At 36.1% G+C, this 25,153-nt stretch overlaps 1 protein-coding gene across 2 annotated transcripts in view; it reads left to right on the forward strand.

Annotated features, from left to right (window-relative positions):
• Positions 1-689: 689 nt before the first annotated feature.
• The window catches only part of LOC101397616 (lipase member K), a 48,864-nt gene continuing 24,400 nt past the window's right edge, over positions 690-25,153 (forward strand). For both annotated transcript variants that reach the window (XM_014795008.2, XM_087432223.1), the window contains exons 1-3: positions 690-1,081; positions 19,173-19,288; positions 21,385-21,502. In XM_014795008.2, the coding sequence (XP_014650494.1) occupies positions 19,184-19,288; positions 21,385-21,502 (223 nt within the window). In that variant the 5' untranslated portion in view covers positions 690-1,081; positions 19,173-19,183. The remainder of the gene's footprint in view (positions 1,082-19,172; positions 19,289-21,384; positions 21,503-25,153) is intronic.

A 25,153-nucleotide genomic window follows, 5' to 3' on the forward strand; every position in this document is an offset into this window, starting at 1 on the left:
AAACCAATTCCAACTACAATTTTGAGTCAAATTGACCCCAATCTAATTATAAATAGACACAATCCAAAGAAACTTGAAGTTTTTTAAATCAACCTAATGCCATTAACTTCTAGCCACCTGACTGAAATGCAAGTTCTGATACAAGTGTGTTTGCAGCCATGTCCTATGCTTTGAGTGGACGTAGACATGCCTGAACCAATGAGGAAAATTCAGGAATTAATTCAGAAATACTCTTCTTGCTCTTCAGATGAATTTTAAGCATATAAAACATTAGTTTGGGAATCATTTTAGAAGTTTTGTAGGTTTAATTTAACCGAATTAGACCTGCACCCTCATAATTATGAAAACAGAGAATAGAAATCTATGCAGTTCTAAAATTCCTTACAGGTTATCTAACAGCAAATCTGTACCCAGTGCAGACACAGGAGCTGCTTAGGGAGTAGGAAACAGACTGGTTAGAGAGAAGGAAAAAAGTGTTTTTGCCTTTAGCTAGCTGGAGATCTTGAATGAGACACTATCTTTCTAGGTTTCAGTTGAAAGAATTGGATACATTTTCCTCATTTCCTGCCAATTCTAACACCCAATTTACATAACAAGGTAGAGGAAATTTAGGAAAGCCAAAGCAGTCATTGGGAATGAATAGCATTACAGGCGTTGCAGTTGGAGGATGTGGGGGATTAGGCATTTTATAGAAATGCTTGTATGACTAGGTCATTACATCCATCCTTGGGTGAAAATTATTTTCTGAATAGATAGTTTATATTCTACTGAGAAGCTTCCAATTCATCTAACCCTTGATTCACAGAACTTGGGGACTGGCTTGGCAGGAGCAGGGATTTTAGTCCATTAACACTCTTTTTTCAACACTGGCTAAGAATTCACCCACGAGGTTGCATGGGCGGCATCTGTCATATTTGAAACCATAATTAATCTGCATCCTGTTGAGAAATTTCTGGTTGCAACATCTCCTGGGCTGTTTCGAACAGAGCATGCGCCACTGACAGCTGCCTGTGGAAGGAGCTGGAATCAACCTGAAGCTCCCAGCCCTGAAAGACAGACCCCCAGAGACTACAGAGATTGGGTAATGACTATTGATCTGTTTGCAGAGCCTGGGTCACGGTATTTCAATGAGACATGGGAAATACTTGGAGGTACAGGACTTTACATGTTGGTGAGGAACATTGTGTTTTGATTCTATTAGGTTAAGCAAGAGATAACAAGAGTATAATGTGACCACTCCAGATGGATAAGATACATTGCAGAGTTTTCTAGGCAGGTTGCGATGAGCTTTCCCTTTCAGAAAGCTGTAGCATTTAGAAAGCAGACGTCACTATATTTGAATCTTATTGAGAGGAGGTATCATAAATCTACATCTGGGAAAGCCAAGTGACAGATACTTTTATGGATTTGAGAGAACTTTCTTTTGACTTGTGGACCTAGAGTTTTGGATAATGTTTTAAAAACTGGTTAGCATTTTCAAAAAGCCTTTTATTGTCTCATTTCAATGGCCTTGAGTGTGAATAGTCTTTCTTGCGAGCAAGGTCATCCACAGGAAATTGTGGGGCTAAGTGATTGGCAGGAGTCAGTGTCCTAAGTGACAGTCCTGCTTATGAAAATTATGAATACCCTTCTAGTACTTTGTGAAGGACACATCATTCTCCTTTTCTGCTGTTTTGTGATAAATAGCCTTACTGGGTGAGGAGTGAAAATGTGGTTCATATTAATGTGGATGTTATTTAAGAGTAACATGCTCCTCCAACCCTCATAATTGTAGACCTGCATTCAAGGCTGGGGAGATGAGGATGAGCCAACCTGATGGACTAACAACACCCCAGACATTGAGAGATTAAATGATTGTCCTTTAATTCTATATATAAAAGCCAAACAGTTGTTTTTTCTTTGTTTTTTACACTATACTTATTCTTTATTTTCTGTGTGTAGAAATAAGAAAGAAGTTGTTACCAGACTTTTTTATGTCTGAAAAAAGAAATGAGTTCAAATATATAACACTTTAGTACACTTAACAATTCAGACTGGAAATATGATAGTGTAGAACTAAATTTAGAGATGGGAATATGATGTTAAAGGAGTCATTTTACTCTAATACAGCTTGCTTTAATGTCCCTTCACTGGCCTATCCTATGTCTCTGACTTTGTAAAAGAATTGGGGGAAAAATTTCTTTCACAGCTTCTCCTTTGTTATCTATCTCATTTTTAAAATTTTGAAGCAACAGTTTTTCAGAGTTCAAGTCCTTTCTCCTTAATATTGTAGAAGAACCATGAAAATATAGTGCCCTCTAGATGTTTGCTATTTATTTTTCTTTTCTTTATTGGGCGTTTTATCTCCCTTTCATCCTAAAACTCTTTTCTCTTCTGCTGCCTCTGGACTTGGAGCACAGAACAATTGGCCTCTCAATTCTATTTGAAGATCCTATCAAAATTGACTAGTCCTTCTTTGTTTTACACAAAGGTGCTTAATCCTCAAATCTGAAATTTGTAGGCCTGGATATCCTGTTGTATAATGATTTCTTTGCCAGCCCCAGCGGTCTAGTCATTAAGATTTGGGGCTCTCACCACCCTTCTATTGGTTGTTACGCTGTGGCAGCTGCATTTGCTGTGATGCTAAAAGCTATGCCACCAGCATTTCAAATACCAGTAGAGTCACCCATAGTGGACAGGTTTCAGCAGAGCCTCCAAACTAAGACAGACTGGGACCACCCACTTCAGAAAAAAATTGACTGTGAAAACCCTATGAATAGCAGCTGAGCATTGCCTGATATAGCATCAAAAGGTGAGAGGATGGCTCAAAAAGACCAGACGGGGTTCCGCTCTGCTGCATACAGGTCACTGGGAGTGGGGATTGACTTGACAGACACTAACAGCAAATAATTGCCTTCCATTCACTTGTTAATAATCTCCTTGCTCTTCCTGGTTCGTTAAAGTCTTTCACTCCATGTGTGGAGGAATTCAGAAAACAGAAAATCAATTTAGATCTTGATTCCGATTAACTTTGCTACTGATAGTTGTGTAACCTTGTGAGTCACTATTCTTTGGTAAGAGATAAGAATATCGGAGTTTGTGAAAGAGGCTGAGATAAGGCAAGACAGAATCTAAATATTTGTAAACCTCCCAATCAATTTTAGATTGAACATGTCAGATCAAAAGGGAAAATGTGGCAGACACCAAAATGTTTTAATTGGCAGACAACAGTCTTTTAGCAAACTCAGTCATTTGTATTACTGCCAAAAATCCCATAATAAATAAAAACTGCAGGAACTGCTGAAACAGTTATTACAAGGTGGAAACCCTAAAACTTGTGGACTTTGCCTCAGAAGAAGATTCTTAGGGCCCTTAGAGGTCACTGAATTTAAATTTATACCTAATTATTTCTAAATGTCTCAAGTTTATTTTTATTATGAGAGGAATTTAATCTAATAAAGCCATTGAGGAAAATATATAACCAATAAGTAAATTAGTAGAAGAGGGAAAATTTTTATTCCCAGTATCCAAATATAATCATTACCATTTTGGAGTAATCCTTCCAGTCTTTTTGAAGATCATACTTTTTTAGTTTGTTTATTCGTTTGAGATAATTTAAAAATAAAATTGTAATTATATCTGTAAGTTGCTTATTCGTTTTTGCTTCTATAGCCCCAAATAAATTTCACAAAACTCCATAAATAAACACAAATTTTTAGGCTGATAAATAAAAATTTTTATTATAATTTTAAATAGTTGCAAGGGATGCACCTTAAGGCACATTGTAAATATTGACAGTTTAAAATGAAATTGTTACACAATTTTTTCAATATACCCAATAGAATAGTGACTTGATACCTAATATCATCCATTAAAAAAAAATCTCTTTTTTAATGGATTGAAATTTTATATCTTTTGCTTTTTCCTTGAATTCATATTCCCATTCCACTTTTTATACAGATATTTTATGTATTTCCATAAAAATATATCCAAACATAATGTATTTGTATGCCTAAAAAGTCTTTCATTGATCAATTCATTCTTCTCTGCAACTGAAAAGTAGATATACTGCATTGAAATTTAAGTTGTTTTCATTTCTTCTGACCATAAGGCTGCATTTTCTTTTAATTTCTTAATTATTTATATTGTCATTTTTATTAGTATACAGTTGGTCAAAGGATCATAAATATATTAAAAGTTTAATGAATAATTAAGAATTAAAATCAAATTTTATTAGCAATGAATCTCTTAATGACATGAATAGACCTTTTCCTTTAATTCAGACACCCAGAGATGATGATGATTATTATTTTTTTTTAATCTTTATTTTTCCTTCATTTTTGAAGATATTTTACTGGAGATAGAACTCTTAAGTTGGCAGTTTGGCTTGTTATTCCTTTTAGTACTTTTGTTTTATTTTTTTTTAGGAAGATTGGCCCTGCGCTAACGTCTGTTGCCAATCTTCCTCTGTTTTTTCTTTTTTCTTCCCAAAGCCCTGTGCATAGTTGTGTATTATAGTTATAGAGTTGTAACTCTTCTATGTGGGCCACCGCCTCAGCATGGCTTGATGAGCGGTGAGTAGGTCCACACCCAGGATCCGAACCTGCAAACCCCAGGCCACCAAAACAGAATGCGCAAACTTAACCGCTACGCCACGGGGCCGGCCCCAGATGATTATTATTTATTGACAGATGAGACAAAATTCAGCATCAATTCTTTTCAGTTTATTCAACAGATACAAGTGCTGAAAAATCGTATTTACATAATGTCATTCAATTTTGAACTCTTTCTGAAGCTCTGGGTCACAAATTACATAGTGATGCATACACAAAAATTATTTTTAATGATCTACCTCCTAAAACTCAAGTAGATCCTTTTTCAATTTTTTGAAAGCAAAGAATTAGAAACAAACCAATTTGCAGAGGTTAATTGCCCTTAGAAAAGGATTGTTACTTTATTAACAATACATTTCCTAATACCAGTGCCAACATTGTCAAGTGTTTCTTTGTTAGGGGTCTCAGACTTTTTTACAGCCTGGGACAATTCACCATAGCAAGACTCAGGAGAAGAGAAAGACCTTCTCTTCGTAAAATAGAGTTAGAAAAGGAGAACCTGCTTGAAGCTAGAAATTCTCAGGTCATATCAACTTTAGGAAAGAGTATATGTGGGAGTCAAAGATCTAGAATTTGATGTTTTTAAAAATTATGTGCCTGTATATTTCTTGGAAAGTCATTGCATACCCTAGTATGAAGACTAATGGGACATATAGTTCTTCCTCACAACAGTTTTTCCCCATTTGGCATAACATTATAAGTATATCTTCATGTTATTATGTAGTCTTCATTAACATTTTAGTGGCTTTATCTACAATATTTAATTATCTAATATATTTAATTCACATTATAGTTTATTTAAGCATCCCTTTACAATAAAAAATCTGTTTTTAATTTTTATGTATTGCAAATAACAAGCATGAAAGCAATTTTGTACAAAAAGATCGCCCCTATCTTCAAATTGAGAATGTGTCCATTTAGTATAAATTTATTGAGTGGAATTTCTGGGACATGATATGGATGTTCCTAAAAACTCTTCATAAATATAGCAATACTGTTTACCAAATAAGTTGCACTAATTTCTGCCTGCACTAGTAATCATTGAGAACACCTGGTTTTCAACATAGTTTCCGTTTCTTTTTAATTGAGTTATAATTATATTCAGTAAATCAGCACAGATCTTAAGTGTACAGTTTGATGAGTCTTAAGAATCATCCCGGTCAAGATTTAGAGTCTACCATCACCCTAGAAGTTTCCTCTTGTACATTTCCAGTCAACCCCACCACCAAGCAAACACTACTGTGATTTCTATTTCAACAGATTCATTTTACCTCTTCTTGATCCTTGTAAAAATGGAATTATAGATTAAGCATTCTTTTGTGTCTGGCTTCTTTCATTCCAAATAATGTTTGTGAGACTTATCTATGTTGTTGCATGTGTCAGTGAGTTCCATTGCATAACTATAACACAATTGTGTATCCTCTCTACTCTTGATGGACATTTGTGTTATATCCAATAATTTGCTATTATAAATAAAGCATCAATGAACAATCTTGCAAACAAGTCTTTATATAGACCTATATATTCTTTTATTTTCAGCAACTATCTAAAAATGGAATTGCAGTCTCATAGGGTTATAAGAAACTGCCAGAATTTTTAACAGTTATAATATTACAAACTCCCATCAGCAACATATGAGAGATCCAGCTGCTCCTCATCCTCTCCAATATTTGGTGGTTTTGATCTTTTTAACGTTAGTCAATCTAGTAGGTATGCAGTAGTAGCTCATGAAGGTTTTAATTTACGTTTTTCTGATGACTAACAAAATTGAGCATCTTTTCATGTGTTTATTGACCCTTCACATATCCTCTTTTGTGAAGTGTCTGTCCAAGTATCTTGTCCATTTTCTAATTTAATTGTATGTCTTATTATTTATTTCTTGATATATCCTAGATATGACTACTTTATCAGATATCTATTGAAATATTTTCATTTTGTCTGTGATTTGCCTTATTACTTTCTTAATCATGTTTTTGATGACTGGAAGTTTTTTATTTTAATCAAGTCTTGTTTATCATATTTTTTCTTTTATAATTAGTTGTCTATCCCAAATTTGTAAAGATATTATCTTATGTTTTCTGCTAAGAGCTTTATGGTTTAGTTTTTACTTTTAGTTTTGTAATGTAGCTCAAGTGTATTTTTGTGTCTGGTTTGAGAAATGTATCAAGGTTTTTTTTTTTTTCCAAATTGATATCCAATTGTTCCAGCAGAAATAATTGTTGAAAAGATTTTCCATTTCTCGTTGAATTGCATTGGAGCCTATGTCAAAAATTACTAGATTACAGGGGCTGGCCCCATGGCCTAGTGGTTACGTTTGGTGCGCTCTGCTTCAGTGGCCCGGGTTCAGTTCTTAGGTGTGGACCTACACCAATAGGCAGCCATGCTGTAGTGGCGACCCACATACAAAATAGAGGAAGATTGGCACACATGTTAGCTCAGGGTGAATCTTCCTCAAGCAAAAAGAGGAAGATTGGCAACAGATATTAGCTCAGGGCAAAGCTCCCCCCCACCCAAAATCACTAGATTACATATAATTTGGTCTATTTCTGTACTATAGTCTTTTCATGGATCTTTTTCAATCCTTTTCCCAATGCTACATTGTCCTAATTATTGAAGCTACAGTACCCTTAAAATCATGTAATGTAAGCTCTCAAACTTTATTATTCTTTTTCAAGATAGTTCAGGCTATTATAGGGTCTTTATATTTCTATATAAATTTTAAAATCTACTTGTCGGTTTTTATTAAAAAGTCTGCTGAGATTTTCATTGGAATTTAATCAATCTATAGTTCACTTCGAGAAGTGGCAAGTCAACAGTATTGAGTCTTTTATGTATAAACAAGGTATATCTCTCCATTTCTTTAGATTTCTTTATGTTTTGTAATTTTCAGTATGATAATCTGCCTGGTCTTTTGTTCAATTTATTTCTTATTGTTTTTCTTTTTTATGCTATTTAACTCATATTTTTAAAATTTTATTTTCTAAGCATTTTCATTAGCATAAAGTATTGATGTTGGCCTTGTATCCTGATACTTTTCCGAGTTCAGTTATTAGATCGAGTAATTTTTGTGCAGGTTAGTTAGGATTTTCGAAATGCACCATCATACCATATGCAAATAAATTCAGTTTCACTTCTGCTTTCCCACTTTTATGCATTTTTGTTTTGTGTTGGTTTGCTTTTGCTTTTTGCTTTATTCAATAGCACCTGCAGCACCATGCTGAATAGAAGTGATAAGAGCAGATAACCTTTCTGTTGTCTTATTCTTAAGGTGAAAGTATTTAATATTTTGCCATTGATTATAATTATAGCTGGAGAATTTTTCATACAAGTCCTTCAAGTGATTGAAGAATTTCCTTCCTATTTCTATTTTGCTGAGAATTTTTTCTTAGGAAGAGGTGCTGAGTTTTGTCAAACATATGTTCCAATTTCAAAACTGATCATCTTTTATTTGCTAATTTGATTAATTTCCATATTATTCTAATAGTCTTCGCTACCAAATTATCCACCCAGAAGATTAAGAACAATTTCTCAGGAGGGAGAGTACTCCAGTAATGTTGACCTTGAAATCTTTCAGTTAAAATCATAATTTTTTGCCACTTTTTAAATAGATAAGAAATGTACAATACATTTTAGTAATATTTTCAGCTAAAAAGAGTTAAAACCAGCAATGACAACAACAATAAATGGTAACAGAGCAAGTAAGTTTCATTTACCTACTTACCATTCTCACATTTATTCAGCAAATCCATACTGTAGACCTACCATGTGCTGTATGTTAATGGCCTAAATTCCCATAAATGGTGAACAGATATTTGCTACGAGTACAGTGCCGCTTCCTCAGATATTCTTTGTAGCAGTCATATCCTGATTATCCTAGACAATGTGTTTTTTCCAGACTCCACACTGTGAATCATTTGAGCCAAAGTTTGTTTTCCTCTTTTCATTAACACACAGCACCTGTTCAGCCTAATTACAGCGTTCGCGGGTATCTAAAACTGATTTATCTGTGCCGTTTCCACTTACTCTTCTGTTTATTTGTCTCAGAGATAATAGTCCTATTTAGAAGCACTTTAAAACCAAAATGCTGATGTGATTCTTCCTGCTACAGAGAAAAAGTAGGGAGGAAGAAAGAAAGAGAGAGAAGGAAAAAGAAGGAGGAGGGAGGGAGTGAAGAAGAGAGAGAGGGACAAAGAGACTAAGAGAGAAAATCTTTGAGGTGGTGCACTACAATGGCCAGAAATTTCTCTTTCCCTTGAATAAAGAAGTTGAGCCATTTTTTGCCGGAGGGCCAGGTATGAGGAAGCTGGAAAGATAACCAACTTCTTTTGAATAAGATTTTCAGCCTGTAACTGTTTACATTAAATTACTGAAAATTCCATGAAATGTAGTCATGCTGATAGTCATTAAAAGAGATGAAATGAGAGGCCACCTGGTGGCGCAGCAGTTAAGTGTGTACGCTCCACTTCCGCGGCCCGGGGTTCGCAGGTTTGGACCACGGGCACACACTTGATGCACCGCTTGTCAAGCCATGCTGTGGCGGCCTCCCATATAAAGTAGAGGAAGATGGGCACAGATGTTAGCCCAGGGCCAGTCTTCCTCAGAAAAAAAAAAAAGGAGGATTGGCATGGATGTTAGCTCAGGGCTAATCTCCCTCACAAAAAAAGAAAAAAAAGAAATGAAATGATACAAGGAATACTCCACCACCTATATCAAGTATTATCTGAGGGTACTAGTTAAAAATGCAGCTCTTGAGTCTTATACTTTACCTTATAATGAGAATCTCTGAGAGATAGAGCTGAAGATTCTAGTATGTTTAACAATTCCCCCAGAGTTTCTGAGGTTTGAGGAAGGAAGTGAATGGAAGTAACCTGGTAAGGATATTGGGCAATTGTAGTTGCTTCTTTTCTTGTTTTCAGTAACTTTATTGAGGTATAACTTGTGTATTGTGATAATGTAATTACCCATTATGAGTATACAAGTCAAGAGTTTGGACAAATAAATAAACCCATGTAAGAACCATAAGATCAATCTTGATATTAAACATTTTCATCACCCTAGAAAGTTCCTTTATGTCACTTTGCCCCCGCCCCATCCCTAGCCCCAACTCACCCTTGATCTGATTTCTATCACTATATATTGGTATTAATTTTTTTCTAAGATTTGATATAAATATAATCATACTATACATTGTCTTTTGTGTCTGCCTTCCTTTGCTCAGAGTAATGTTTTTGAGGTTTATCCATGTGGTTACATGTATCAGTAGTTGGTTCCCTTTTCATTGCTGAGTACTATTTCATTGGATGGCTATACCACTATCTGTTTATCCATTCTATTATTGACGGACGTTCAGGTTATGTCCGTTTAGAGCCTATTATGAATTAAGGTGCTATGAATATTTGTTTACAAGTCTTTATGTAGACATATGTTTTCATCATGTGGTCACTGTATGCTGTATATTTAACTCTACAAGACTCTATAAGATGATACCTAATTGTTTTATCTAATGTTTACCATTTTTCACTTCCACCAGCAATGCACAAGAGTTTCAGTTGTTCAACTTCCTTGCCAACAACTGGTCTTTTTAGTTCTAGCTATTAGAGTGAGTATGAAGAGCTATCTCATTGTAGTTTTAATTTGCATTTCCCTGATCACTAAAGATAAGAAGCACCTTTTTGTGTACTTATTAGTCATTTGTATATATTCTTTCATAAAGTGTTTGTTCAAGGCTTTTGTCCATTTTATTATTGGCTGCTTGATTTCTTATTGAACTTTAAGAGATCCTTATATATTCTGGATAAAATGTTTTTGTCAGATACTTCTTTTACAAATATTTTCTCTAAGTCTATGGCTCAACTTTTAAATTTTTTATGGTGTCTTTTCAGCAGTACAAGATTTTAATTTTGATGAAATGCAATTTATCATTGTTTTCCTTTAAAGTTTTTTATGTCCTGAGGCATCTTTGCCTACCCCCAGGTCACAAAGATTTTCTGTGTTTTCTTCCAAACTTTTACAGTTTTAGCTTTTTATATTTAGACCCATGATTTACTTTTCTCTTTTGTGAATTAGAAGTCAAGATTATTTTTTTTTCTGTGCATGGTCTAGCACTCTTTTTGAAAATATGACTCCTTTCCATTGAATTACTTTGAAAGCTTTGTCTAAAATCAATTGACCATTTGTATATGTGTCTATTTGTGGACTAATTATTGTATTCCATTGAACTATATATTTATCCTTATGACACTACCACATAGTCAGTCTTGATTATTGTAGCTTTATAGTAAGTCTTGAAATCAGGTAGTATAATCATCCAACTTTATTACTTTTTCAAACATATTTTGGATATTTAGGTCATTTTAAATAGATTATAAATTTATGTTGGCATCATAAAATGAATTGGGAAGAACTTCTTCCTTAAACATTAAATAGGATATTAACCAATGAAACTGTTAGAGCCTGGAATTTTTGTTAGTGTGTGGAAATGCTTTTGAAAACAGATTCAATTTCTTTAACAGATAATAGAGCTAATCAAATGTTCTATTTCTTCTTGAAACAGTTTCTAAAGTTGTGTTTTTCAAAGAATGTGTTCAGTTGATCTAATTTATCAAATTTATTGGCATGTAGTTTTCATCATATTCCCTTATTATCATTTTATTGTTTGTAATATCTTTAACAAAAAAGAGAAAATTTGAACAAAGTTTTGGAAAAGAGTTTGAAAAAAATTTGAAAGAAGAACATCATTATTTAGTAATAGATTGGAGATAGAGTTTGAGGAAGTCAGAATATGAGAAAATTTCTAAGTTTTCAGCTTTCAAGGTTAGGGAAAAAAAGAGTCTAGAGTTGAGAAGACGAAAGATGAGTTGAGAAAGGAAAAAGAGGATAATTTCATTTGTGGGTATGTTGGACTAAAGGTTTCAAAAAGTAATGAAAGTGGGTATGTCCTGAACACCCAGGGAAATATGGGGTTAGCGCTCAGACAAGTGGTCAGGGAAGGATGTATGGATTTGGATTTCTTTCTCACCTAGGGAATATATGAAAGCATGTGGTTGGGGAGAGATACCTGAGAGGATGAGTATGGGGAGAAAAAAAGTGAGCAGTGGGCAGAATACATGATGCCATTGGATCAAGGAGAATGGGGACAGCTAGTGGATGTGGCTAGAGAATGGTGGAGCTGGGAATCAGACACCAGAAGTGAAGACAGTGATAGGCTATTGGGAAGAAAGTGGGAGAGTTCCTACAGGTTTTTTTTTTTTTTTTTGAGAAAGATCAGCCCTGAGCTAACATCCATGCCAATCCTCCTCTTTTTGCTGAGGAAGACGGGCCCTGAGCTGACATCTATTGCCAATCCTCCTCCTTTTTTTTTCCCCCCTTTTCTCCCCAAAGCCCCAGTAGATAGCTGTACGTCAAAGTTACACATCCCTCTAGTTGCTGTATGTGGGACACACCTCAGCATGACCGGACAAGCGGTGCCTCGGTGTGTGCCTGGGATCTGAACCCGGGCCGCCAGGAGCAGAGCGGGCGCACTTAACCGCTAAGCCACAGGGCTGGCCCCGAGATCCTACAGGGTTTAATAGTGCGATTTGTCTGTTTTGTTATCCAGTTCATTTAAAAGAAAAACACAGGGAAAAGCTCTCAAAGTCTCTGCTAAGTACCTTACTATGAACATGAGATTTCTTCGGAGTGGCTCCTTTCCCATCCAGATCTTTTCATTCAAGGGATGACAAAGGAGAGATTGGGCTTGGTCTTTAACTCCATTTGAATGAATTTAGAAACACAGCAAAAGGCATTCACTTTCTGCTCTTGAATCTTTCTAAAATTAAGATGCATGTTGCCTTATACTCTTCCATTTTATAATTCTTTATAATTTAAATGTGCTGCCTTTAACATTATCTCCTGGACCCTCACAGCAACCTTATGAGGTACCCGCATAGGGCATGTATGTTCAGCCCCATGTTGTTTTCCCAGATAGGTCAAGAAAAGCCCAAACTAAGGTCTTCTGTCTTCACACTCTTCAAGTACCTCTCAGTCCTACACTGTAATGGAGAAGAGGATAGTAAGCTTGCCCTGCTCTGTGCACAGTTAGAGAAATAATGATGTATTATCTGATTGCATAACAAAAATAAGCAAATACATACTTGCCGTAAACTTTCTGCTAATATCTCACTGGGAAATACAAAGACACACAGCTCAAATTCCATTTGTATTTACTGGGAGCATTGTTTACCAACAACTGAACGAGGGGAAATTGCTCAAACACAGCCATTTTTAAGCCAGGAGGTGAAAAAACAACACCCAGATTGTCCAAAAGTGTTATTTCATGTGTAATTCTTTCTTTTTTAAACTTTTCTCCCTTTTTTTCTCTCTTTCGGGGCAGGGAGTATGCTCTTCCAGTGTATTATTTAGCCTGGTTACAATCATATAGGTAACAATGGTTCATTATAAACATGGATCTTTTATCCTTTTATCCAAATATTTGTCTATGATATGATTGCTTTCTTCCTCCCACCCACTCTCTTCCTACATTTCTTTTTCATCCTTCTGAGCTCATTAGTCAATAACAGATGAAACAAAGAAGTAAGCCATCATTGATTATAGGGAAGATGTAGTTTCATATCTTTTACTATATTAGACCTGGTGTACATATATATATATATGATTTTCATCCCAATTGTCACAACTCTCTTGGTCTGTGACAATGTCACACATTTTATTTACATTTTATTGTGCATGTTCACAACAGCTTTGTCTTGTGTGTTTTATTTGGTTGCCAAGCAACCTGCATACACAGGATGGTTTAATATTTCTAGGCCCCATCCCATTTTCGATGTTGTACTGATAAGAATTTTATTCTCAAATCTATTAAGACAAAATTGCTCTTCTGTTCTGATTTTCTGAGTTACACTGTGCCCAAACGTTCTAATATCTATTAATACTTTGAGAAAATTTCAGTATAGGATAGTTTTATAAGAGGAAGTAAGACTCAGTGAAAAGAACATGGAGTAAAATAGATCTTTTTCACATCCTAAATTGACATTTTCTACCAGTGGAAAAATAATAATGATGATGATTAAGCATATAGATGTTAAATCCATGGTATAAAAATTATAGGTTAAACAGGTAAGGTACTCTATATAGTAAGAAATGAGAATTCTTCATAGAAGTTTTAAGCAAACAAATTGTTAACTGCTCTTATATGTTCCTATTTGAGAATAGATATTGGTACAAAATAACCTGTCATTCATTCATAACTCAATTCAAAGAATTATACCATATCTAGCATGAGCAAGGCTAGAGACATGAAAGATATGAGAGCTGTAAATACTGGCAGAGTATAAAATGTGGTTCTTGGCTTTAAGAAGCTTATGGATGAGTTTGACAGCCAAGACACACACATCTGAAACAATCACTGAATAATAGAAAGTATGTTATTATAATAGCTACCATTTATGGAGTGTTAAGCATTGTTAGATGTTTCTTGACATTAGTTGTCATCTTATTTATCATTTTTCATTATTTATCATCTTAAGCTAACCCTACAAGGTAAGTATTATTATCTCCATGATACAGATAAAAACACTAAGTTTCATGGAGGTTAAGTCAACTAGCAAAAGTCACACAGCTAATAATAATAACGGTGATAGCCAACACTTATGGAGTGCCTGTAATATGCAGCTTCAGTGGGACACATTAACGGATTTTAGAGCACAGGAGCTGTGGCTGATGGCTAGTTCTGCTCCCTGTGGTTGGGATCTGAGAGATGCATTCTCATGGCCACCAAATCCTCTAAATGTCAGAGTCAGAATTTTAATTCAAAATTTTTGGCAAAGCACTCAGGGACTCATCATTACCTTTGTCTTGCCGTTGAGAAGACTGAGATTCATCAGAGAGCCATAGATAGAAACTGGCCTTTATGAGTTTTCAGAACCAAAGCTTGTTTAGAGCTACCAGTGGGGTCTTTGTACCTGCATATTCTGGCCAAATCTCACCTCCATTTCTACAACATAGTTAAGAATTGGAGTGTGGATTCATTGAGATTGCTATCCAAGCATTGCCATAAGCCCTGGTTAAATGTCTGCTTGATAAGCCTGACAGTAACTATAGTGGGGCAATGAGAAAAGTGGAATGAAGGCCTCTATTATTTCTGGTATTCTTTTGTGGAGAAATTGGTATCCTTGATTTCATCATCAATGTACCTGGCAGTGAAAAATGCATTACTTATGAGAGTTCTCTATATAATCCACATGTGTTTCATGTAAAATATTTAATCCCAATGTGAAACAGAAAATGCAGCAATATTTTTTTGAAAGTGTCATATTTCCCCCTCACTGGAGTAGCTAGAGGGAAAGACAGAAGATAACCATTAGAGAAGGGAGATTTTGAACAATGGAAGAGAGTCTTACAAATGATCACATTCCTGGTATTATCTTTTTACAGCCAAATTTGGTTAAAGCTACAGCAGCTCTCACCAGTCATGGAGGGCATCTGTCTGCAGAAAAGTTTTCAAAGATTAGGTTCCATTTTTTGGCTACTTGTGTCATTTTAGCCCTCCCTTCATTATACAGATTTTTTTTTTTTTGGTACAGTGAATAGAAAAATAAATAAAAATATAAAAGCAGCATTTCCCAACTGTGTTCCTTAGAAAATTTGGGTCATAGTATGTTTAATTGATTCAATGCCATTTTATTATTTATTTTATTATTCAAATTTTATTATTCAAATAAAATTCTAAGAGCAAATAAGACTGCAGAAAAGTAGATTAAACAAAATTAAACAGAGTCTTGATTACAGGACTATACTGAGCCTTAATTATGATATTGTTAAGTTAAGACTTTCCAAGCAAGTCATGTCTGTAGAATTTATATGTACTTATTTTATTTATATATACATATATAGTCTATGACTCTCCAAGGAAGTAATATATAAATCATTTTATATATATAGTTTAAAATACATAGATATTTATATATTCTAACATATTTTCCTGTGAGCTCTTTTTACAGATAGCATCTTATGGGAGTCATGTTTTATAAGAAAGCAGTGTGAAACGCTGATTTAGAATGATAGATCAATATAATCTATATAGATTATATATACGAAAATATATAATAAATACATCCTATATTGATTTAGTCGGGGTACTTGAAGCTAAAGGTCTCACTGTTAAGGACTGAGACTCCTCTGGAATTTATAATGTCTGCTCTCTTCTTAGTCTAACATCCTTACATGCATTACTGTGAACCAGCAGGATGTCAATTTGGGACATATTCACCATGGAGCTAGCATAGAAACAGGGCAAAGAAGTAAGAGGCCTGCTGGAGTATCATTAAGAACAGGTGCTTGGGGCCGGCCCCGTGGCTTAGCGGTTAGGTGCACGCGCTCCGCTGCTGGCCGCCCGGGTTCGGATCCTGGGTGCGCACCGATGCACCGCTTCTCTGGCCGTGCTGGGGCCGCGTCCCACATGCAGCAACTGGAGGGATGTGCAGCTATGGCATGCAACTATCTGCTGGGGCTTTGCGGGGGAAAATAAATAAATAAAAAAAAAAAAAAAAAAAAAAAAGAACAGGTGCTCGAATCAGGCAGACTTCCCCAACAATTATAGTTAATATTGTGAGCCTCAGATAGGGCATATCAGGTAAACACACCCCTGGAAAATGCAGGTATGCACAGCCCTGGTGAGAGGTGCCTGAAGAAAACCTTTTTGGTTAGGACATGCCACTCCTTACAAAATGGAACACAGAGACTCCTCTTGTCTGGACATTTCACCCTCCATACCCAGATCCATTATACAAAGGAATGAAACAGAGGCAGCTGAATGGGCTCTATGTCATGGCTGCAAAGCACAACCTTCATGGCTAGTACATTCTTGTGTCATCCCTTGGGACTAGACTCCAGCTCTTCCTATGAGCAGCACACAGTGCTAGCCACCTAGCCCTCCTCCCCTGCACCATTACAAGCCCCACAGCATCTCCAGCTTGCCCATTTCAGAAGAGAGCTGGATCTGCTCTAACGCAGGGGCCCCAGGTTCACTTGCCAGTGATTGCAACTGAGAGGCCTCAAATGCTAATCACTCAGCAGAAACTAGAGCAACTAAATTGTAAATGCCATGAGAGAAAAGACTAATTTTTAAAAATTTCCCTATTACCATCCCATAAAATCCAGTCCTGAATTAAGGAGATACTCAACTCCCAAAGCTTACTGTCAGAGAGGACCAGTGAAGCGGGGTGAAATGAAACCAGACAAGAAAGGCATAACACAAAATAGTGAGTCACAGTGGCATATTCCTTAAGATTAAATGACATACTCATTAATTCTTTCACCCATCTATTCAACAAACATTTATAGGAATCTCCATGATAGGTCTCAGAGGGACAGAAATGAGAATGAAAGTTTCTCAAGGAGTCCAGTCTGTCCAACTGTTTTTCACATGCTGGAATGCATATGAATTACTGGGAATGATGGTTTAAAATGCAGATCCCTGGTCACACCTCCATAGATTCTCCTTAGGTCTGGCTGGGGCAGGTTCTAAGAGTCTTCATTGTTTTCTATGGAGATTATGATGCCTGCATCTATGGGATATATGGAACACTAACCAGGCACCTAGCAGCCAGAGGGCCCTAGTAAGTCTATTCTGAATGGACTGAGTGGTTAAGAGCATAATGCTTAGGAGCATTTCCTTCAGACTCAGGCGACCTGAGTTCAGATTCTGGCTCCATTACTATCTATTTGACCTCAGGCAAATGACTTGAACTCTTTAAGACCCAGTTTCATTTGAAATAAAATAGGGATAATATTTCTTATCCCATGGGATTATTTTGAGAATAAAATGAGATAATGTGTGTCTGCCACATTACTTGGCACATAATAGGTGCTCAATGCATAGTTCTAACAGTAATAATAATTATTGCTGTCAGTGGTGTTATTATTATCACTACCATAGTAATTCACCACAATTAAGCTATATTAATCAATATTAGTTATGTATAAATTTAATGTAAAATTACATATTTACTACATAATTCACATATTATTAATCATATTAATTGTAGTATAGATTAATTACATTAATACTTATGATCAGCAGAGATTATGACTTTCATAAATCCAAGAGAGGAATTCATGGAATTTTCTATAATGGAATAGTGAAGGCATCCTCTGAAAAATCCTTCCATTTCCTACAGGGTGAGATTTACCATCTCTCTTACATATTAATTTGATATAATATCAATGTAGAATCTTTGCAATGTAGAATTGTAACACTTTGACTAGGAAGGAGAAAAGAAAAAGAAGGATGTGGGGGAAGTGGTGTTGAAAACACAGAGAGGGGAGAGAAGTGACTGCTCTGCTTTGTATAGCCTGTAATATACCCACACCAGCCTGGTGTGGGCAAATGCTTGATCCTGTGGGATGGGCATATGCTTTGGAGCTAAATTTACTTTGGCTTAAATTTTGTCTTTATCACTTCCTAGAAGAAAACAGAACAGGTTAGCAGATAGAGTGTGTTTTCTAACACAATTTGAAGATCTTCATCATGTAAAGACGGTAGTAAATGGGAGGTCTTCTGTAAAATGTCCCCCTCTGTCATTTTTGCAGTTGTTGTTTATTTGTCTGTTGTTGTTTTTAAACTTACATAGTTTCAAAGACAAAAGAAGACTATACATCCTTTTTCCCCCATAATTTTCACAATTTTCTATTTGAAAAGTAACTCCTTTCTTAGGATAAAGTAATATTAAATATAGAAAATTTAGAAAATATGGAAAATCTTTTAAAAATGAGATAATAATCACCCAAATATTCACTATCTAGATGTAACCATAATTAAAATTTGGTGCTTAGTCTTTTTTACCTTTATCATTTTTTTATCACTGAGCTCAAAAGATATGCACAATTTACATTGTTTTCCCTTAATATCACATTACAGGAATTTCACGTATCACACATAAACGTAATACTTGGTGGCTGAATAATTCCATTCTTCCTCACCTATAATTTACCAACCTCATATTTTGGAAAAATTCACTATGTTAAGAGGTACAATAAGGAATAATTTTATACATGATACTTACATAAATATTATTTTTCTTTTGGATAGACTCTTGGAAATAGAATTACTGAGCGAAGTGTATGACTATTTTAAAATTTGCAAGACATGTTAATAAATTTCTTTCCATACAGGTTGTGCCAATGCTCACTCCATTATCAGAATAAAAGTACTAATTTAACTGATAACTAGATATATTAAATGTGCTTTGACTAATATATTGGCCATTATATTTCTTTTTCTGCAAATTATACAGTCCCTTCTTTTGTCCAATTAGCTATTGAACACTTAATTGATGTTGGTTTCTTCCTTTCTTCTTTCCTCCCTTTCTTCTTTTTTTCCTTCCTTTCTTTCTTTTCTTATTAAAAAGTGAAATTTCAGATTTTTCAGGGGTTAGTCTTGAATAATTAAGTATATTACTTGTTCAAGCACAACCTAGAAGCATGTTTCTACTCCCTCCTGCAGTAGTGTTATAGAAAGATTACACCAATTTTCACTTTTAGAATTCTCTTTGATGACAAATATATTAATATTTCCTGTTCCAGGCCGACCCAAAATGTGGCAGCTTTTAGCAGCAGCATGCTGGATGCTTCTTCTTGGACCTGTATATGGTTATCACAAGAGAGGAAGCATCACAAATCCTGAAGCCAACATGAATATTGTAAGTCATTCATTAAGGGAAAAAAATTAAGATAAGGGGTTATTAATTTGTCATCATTTTAGATATAATTGGGGTGCCTGTCTAGTTTTCAACAATTCTAAACTAAGTCTGTGCGTCCTCCTCTGTTCTTGGTATGGCTAACTAATCTAAGAGTTGAAGGACCTGACCCAAGCTTGGGCAGTAATGTTCCCTCTCCTGATAGTTTGAGCTACCATCTGATGGTGGTTTCCTGAAGAGAAGGTTCATGGGTTCATACTGATCATCTCTATAGAGTATCCTTGAGTTCTTTCTGAAGCTTTTTCTGGAGCAGTTTTTTTTTTTTTTTTTTGTGAGCTATAGCAGTGTACTTTTTTAGTTTAGTAAACCAGAATTGATTTTGGTTGCTTATAAATAAAAGTATCTTAACATGAAGGAATTCATACCAGAAGAGGAATGGAATAGAATGGAATGGAATAGAATGGAATGGAAAAGAGTACAATGGAATAGTGTTAAGCAAAGAAAAAAACAATAAAACAAAACCAAAACAAAAGTGAATGACAAGTCTCCACTATAGGCTTCATTCCAATGGGATATTCCATATTCCTGTATACATTGTGCACCATTGATGTCCTCACCCAGACCCAAGTTGGTATTAGAACTTTAAGAGTGTAACTGTCAAAGTTTTTTAATGAGCATCTCTTCTTGTTCCTCTCTCCAAAGTGTCCAGCTGGTACCCCTAACTTCCTACCACACTGCTGAACTCACAGTCCAAGAATATATGTCCTCAAATTCAAATTTTCTTCTTCTTCCCATATTCACACACATTTTCTTTCTGCCTGGTATGGGTGCTTTTTGGTTCTTAATTATTCTATAATGATAATAACAATAATAAACATTTATAGAGCACTTACTTTGTGGCAGGCACTGTTCTAGATACTTTATGTATAATCCTCACAGCAAATCTGTGAAGAAATACTATTATTATCTTTATTTTATAGTGGAGAAAAATGAGGCACAAAAGGATTAAGTAACTTGTACAAAGTTACATAGCTAATAAGAGGAAGAGCTGGAATTCAATACCATACAGTTTATCTCTAGAGTGTGGACTCATAACCACTGCTTTCTATAGCCCCATAATATGGAGACACCTCTTGTGTGCCTGGCCCGGGCAAATGCCTAAATCCTGCAATGAAGGCATATGCTTTGGAGCTAAACTTACTTTTGCTTAAATTTTGTACCTATCTCTTCCTAGTGTACAATCTTGGAAAGATTATTAATCTTCCTGAAATTCAGTTTTCTCAACTGTAAAATGGGTACAATTCTATCTCAAAGGCCTGTTGTAAGGATTAATAAAACAGAGGATATAAACCATCACCTATGCAGAAGATGACCATTAAATAGTAGTTCCCCTCTTCCTTGTGTATCTGTGGATGGGGTATATTCCGTTTACCACTCTAGATCTACTCTCTATTATTTACACCTTTCTCTTTGCCCAAGAGACTGACCTGTCAGAACTAGGTTAACAAGCTCCCTTGACCTTCCATTTTAAGTTCAGTTCAGCCACTGGAAATATTGAGCAGGAGATCAGAAGGAGGGAGGAGAGCGAGATCAGCTGATTTATTGCCCTGGCTCCCTCCAAATGGTCACCGTATGCAGGCTGTTTCCTTCTGCTAAAGGTCACAGCTCCTCTCAGGGTGGCCCTCTCTACTTGACTTTCTCATTCTGGGTCTGGTAACCACTTCCTTCCATCTCCTGTCAAATTGAAAGTTGGTAACAGGTCACTTGTTACTAGCCACAGGGTACTGCATAGTCCTCTGGGGTTTCCCTCATTAGACAACCATATAATTTTTTGTCAAACATTCTGAGAGTGAACTAAGGTGCATTAATAATACCAAGCCAAGCAAGGCAGGATGTATGGTCACCCACTTTGCCTTACCCACGCCTTTGCATGTATCCTCCTTCTAAAAAGCCTCCTCAAGTTACCTGATTTTCCTACTACAGTCTGTCCCAATACATAGATGAACTGTTGGTTGTGACTTCAAGTACTGTGTTCAATGTATGTATAAAAATCAAGAGATAACATCATGAAGGCATACATTTTCTTTTCCTTCTTTCAGAGCCAGATTATTTCCCACTGGGGTTATCTTTATGAAGAGTATGATGTTGTGACAAAAGATGGTTATGTCCTCGGAATTTACAGGATTCCTCATGGAAGAGGATGTGCAAGGAGAACAGGTAGAATTTATTTTGTAATGCAAGGAATAATGCCTAAAGTAGAGATTCCTACATGTGCTGATGGACAGCATCAGGGCAGCTTTTGTTCTGAAATAGATCCTAGCCTCTTCCCTTAGAGGAGGAAACTTGTCACCTCCACCTCTAATAATCCATTTCATTTGTATAATACTTGGAGTTTTTAAAGCATTTTCCTATACACTATTAAGTTTTTCCTTTTCTCCATCACTTTGTCCTCCTTCCAAACAAACATAAAAACAAAAGAAAACTTGACCTTACTCTAGAAATATCACTTTCCAGGCTTAAAAACCAGACACCTAGGAGTAATTTTTGATACTTTCTTCTCTCTCACCACCTATATCCAGCCAATCACCAAGATCTATCAATTTTGCCTTCTAAATTTCTCTCTCATCTGAAAAGTTCTCAACTTCACTATTGCTCAAGTCCTGGCTTTGACATCATCATCATCTTTTGCTTCAGCTACTAAAATAACTTTCAGTTATTTCACTTATAATTAGTTCTCTACCCAAGTCAGTGGGATTTTATTTTTTTAAGTAAATATGACTTTATTAGTTCTATACCTAAACTTAAATGACAGCCATTTCTAGCTCCCTATGTAACCATGGGCCCATTTAGAGCCAGTTCGAACAGACCCCATCTCTTATCAACAAAGTGATTAAGGATTGTCTTTCAGAAAAACTGCAAAGTCATGTAGCCAGGGAATGCACAAAAGAAGAAATTGTGACCTGAAACAACCTCAGAACCAAAGATCCTCCTTCTACAGAACCCAAGGCCTGGGACATGACCAGAAATTGAAAGTTGGACTCTTATCAGAAGCAAGGGGTCCCTTATTCAGGAAGATTCAGTGTTGAAATTCTTTCCCCACTTCATGCAAAATATTTAGAACCTCATCATAAAGGTTTAAAACCTTACCGTAAATACCTGAAGCCGACTAATCAAAACCTGTCCCCCCAGTATCTGCGCGTGCCAACCTGTTCTCCCTAACCTTTTAAATCTCATCCCGAATCCTGAATCAGGGAGACAGTTCTGAGTGCACATGCCCCCTGTCTCCCTGGAGATCAAGCTTGCAGAATAAAAGCTGATTTCTCCCCTCAAAGGCTGGTGCCATAATTAATTGGCTTGTTTATGTGCATCAGGCAGAGAACCCCAATTTTGTGTGGTAACACCTAAAATACAGTTTAATATCTGTAGAGGGATCTGTTACCAAGCAAGGGCTCTCTCCACCTGTGCACACAAAAGCCGATACTGTGGTATACCAGTCTTTGAGGGAAGAAAGTTTATTATGCAATTGATTGATAAGGAGACAGAGGGCAGGCTCTCAACTCTGTCTCCCCAATCCAGGGTATGGGGTAAGGTTTAAGGGATCAAGGAAGGCAGGCTGATATGTGGAAGCACTGGCAGGATGAGTTTCCATTGGCAGATCAAAATATTCTCTTCTGCACATACTCCTGGCTGGCTCCCTGCCTCTGAAAAGTAGCTTTAACATTCTGTTGTTAGGATGAGGTCAGCACAGTAAACAAGGGTAAAGTCATTGCCTTCTCTATTGATAAGAGTTTCTAGCAATTTAATCATCCTCTCCTACCTGGCACAGAGAGGAAGGCACCCTTACAAATGGAGGTTTCTCCTATAAATGTAAATTTCCCTTACAAATGTGTAACTTCTATTAGGTTTTCAGAGCTTTTCCCTGTGTCTGCTATTTCTTAAAAGTAATAAGCCTAAAATAATTCTTGTGTCAAAAAGGCATATTTTGGGGTGACAAATTCTGTTCCTAGTATGTGGCTACAGATCCACTTGGCAAGAACTGTTTGCTTTCTTCTCTTATTTCTTAGCTCCTTTTATTCTTTGGAGTGTTGTATAACAAAACTTCTCAATATCAGAAAGGTTAACCATTTAAAGAGAAAATCTAGAATTGTAAAAAAAGAGGGAGATGGAATGGTGTTGAAGATTTTACAGAACCAACTTTCCCCCAAATAACTCCATTACCTTTATAAATACTCATGAGAACTTTGTTTTCCCAAACTTTTCTCTTATCATTCCTGCCAGGTAGCTGCCAAAATGTTACCTCCCAAGGGAGGTCGTCTGCCTACCACAAGACATGCCAATAGTCAAGAGGCAAGGAGGTAGGAGAGAAAGGACCCCCTTTTCTCTTTTCTGTAATATAAAGTTGGGCTTTTTTCTTACAACTTGCTAGCAAGGGGGTAGATGACCGACTAATGTCCAAAAGAACCATCTTAAGGGGGACACAGAATCTTGAAGCAGTTATATAGGCCACTGGGTTAGAGGGGAGGAGGTTAAGAAATGTTGAACCCCCTGGTGTTGCACACTCAGAATTACCACACTAGATCTTTCAGTTGTCATGGATATCAGCACAGATTCTCTGTCCAGAGGCCATCACCTTCCTAGAGAACTCAAAAGAACAAAGTTATCATCTTATTGCAGCTGGGAGGGGCCATAAAATCTACAGAGCCTGAAAATCCCTGGAGACAGACCCTTATTTATCTAGGCAAACTAAAGCAAAGAGTCAAAGGGGCTGGTGAGTCAGGGTTATTCATAGTTCCAACATGGCTTTCTTTTCTACGATATGGCTTCCCTTATGACAACCTTGTGTTAAGCCGGTGTCAAAAATGAGTGAGATGGAAAGCTGTCTCTACAATGAGAAGCTGCCTGAGGGCTCAGATGAGAGATGATGAGAGACGGGCTCTGGGCTATGAATGCTCTTTGGCAGTAATTTAGCAGAATTAGTAACACCTCTTCTTTCTGTTTTCTCAAAAGGTACATAAATGGACATAGACTCTTAGTTCCTTGATTCCAGATGGCTGAAGGGTCTCTGAGAGTCCAGTCTAGCCTACCCAATCTCAGGAAGCTGATCTAGTCCCAAAAGTGATCTGAGGGACAGTCCTGAGGTACCCACACAGCATCACAAACCATTTATAAAGACAGGAAAACCCTGGTCACTTCTCTCTCTCCTCTGTGTTTTCAACACCATTTCCCCACTTCCTTCTTTTTTTTTCCTTCTCTTTCTTAGCCAAATTATTCCAATTCTACATTACAAATAGGATTTTTGTTTCAAATTAACAATTTTACATTGCATAACACTTCATTTAAAACCTTGCATTTTGCTTTCTGACCATACAAATTAAATTAAGCAGTGTGTGTAAAATCTAGCATAGTGCCTGGCATTCAGTAAACATTCACCCAGTGACACTTTTATTCTTTTTATTATTATTTTGGGAAAAACTTACTTTTTTAATCAGATGCTTCTTGAGAAATACAACGTTATTAATATGAATAATAACAATAGAGAAAATTTATTGTGCTGAAGAGTCATTTATGTATTTTAATTCTAATTTAATTCTTATGGCTACACCATGAGATTATATTTGTTAATATTCCCTATTGTAAAGATAAGTTAACTGAGGCACAAAGGGGTTATTACATAGCAGAATACATTTTGAACCAGACAATCTGGCTCCAGCACCTACAGAACAACATAATTCACTATATATAATTCCAATTTTACAAAGAGAAAAACAAGACATAGAGAAGATAATTAACTTGCCCAAGTAAGTAGTTCAGAAGGGACTAGAACCCAGGTTTACCTGGCGCCAAATTTCATCTTGTAACCTCTCTTCT

The sequence above is a fragment of the Ceratotherium simum genome, chromosome 6, assembly GCF_057802395.1.
Source record: "Ceratotherium simum simum isolate JZ-2026a chromosome 6, ASM5780239v1, whole genome shotgun sequence".
Classification (NCBI taxonomy): domain Eukaryota; kingdom Metazoa; phylum Chordata; class Mammalia; order Perissodactyla; family Rhinocerotidae; genus Ceratotherium; species Ceratotherium simum.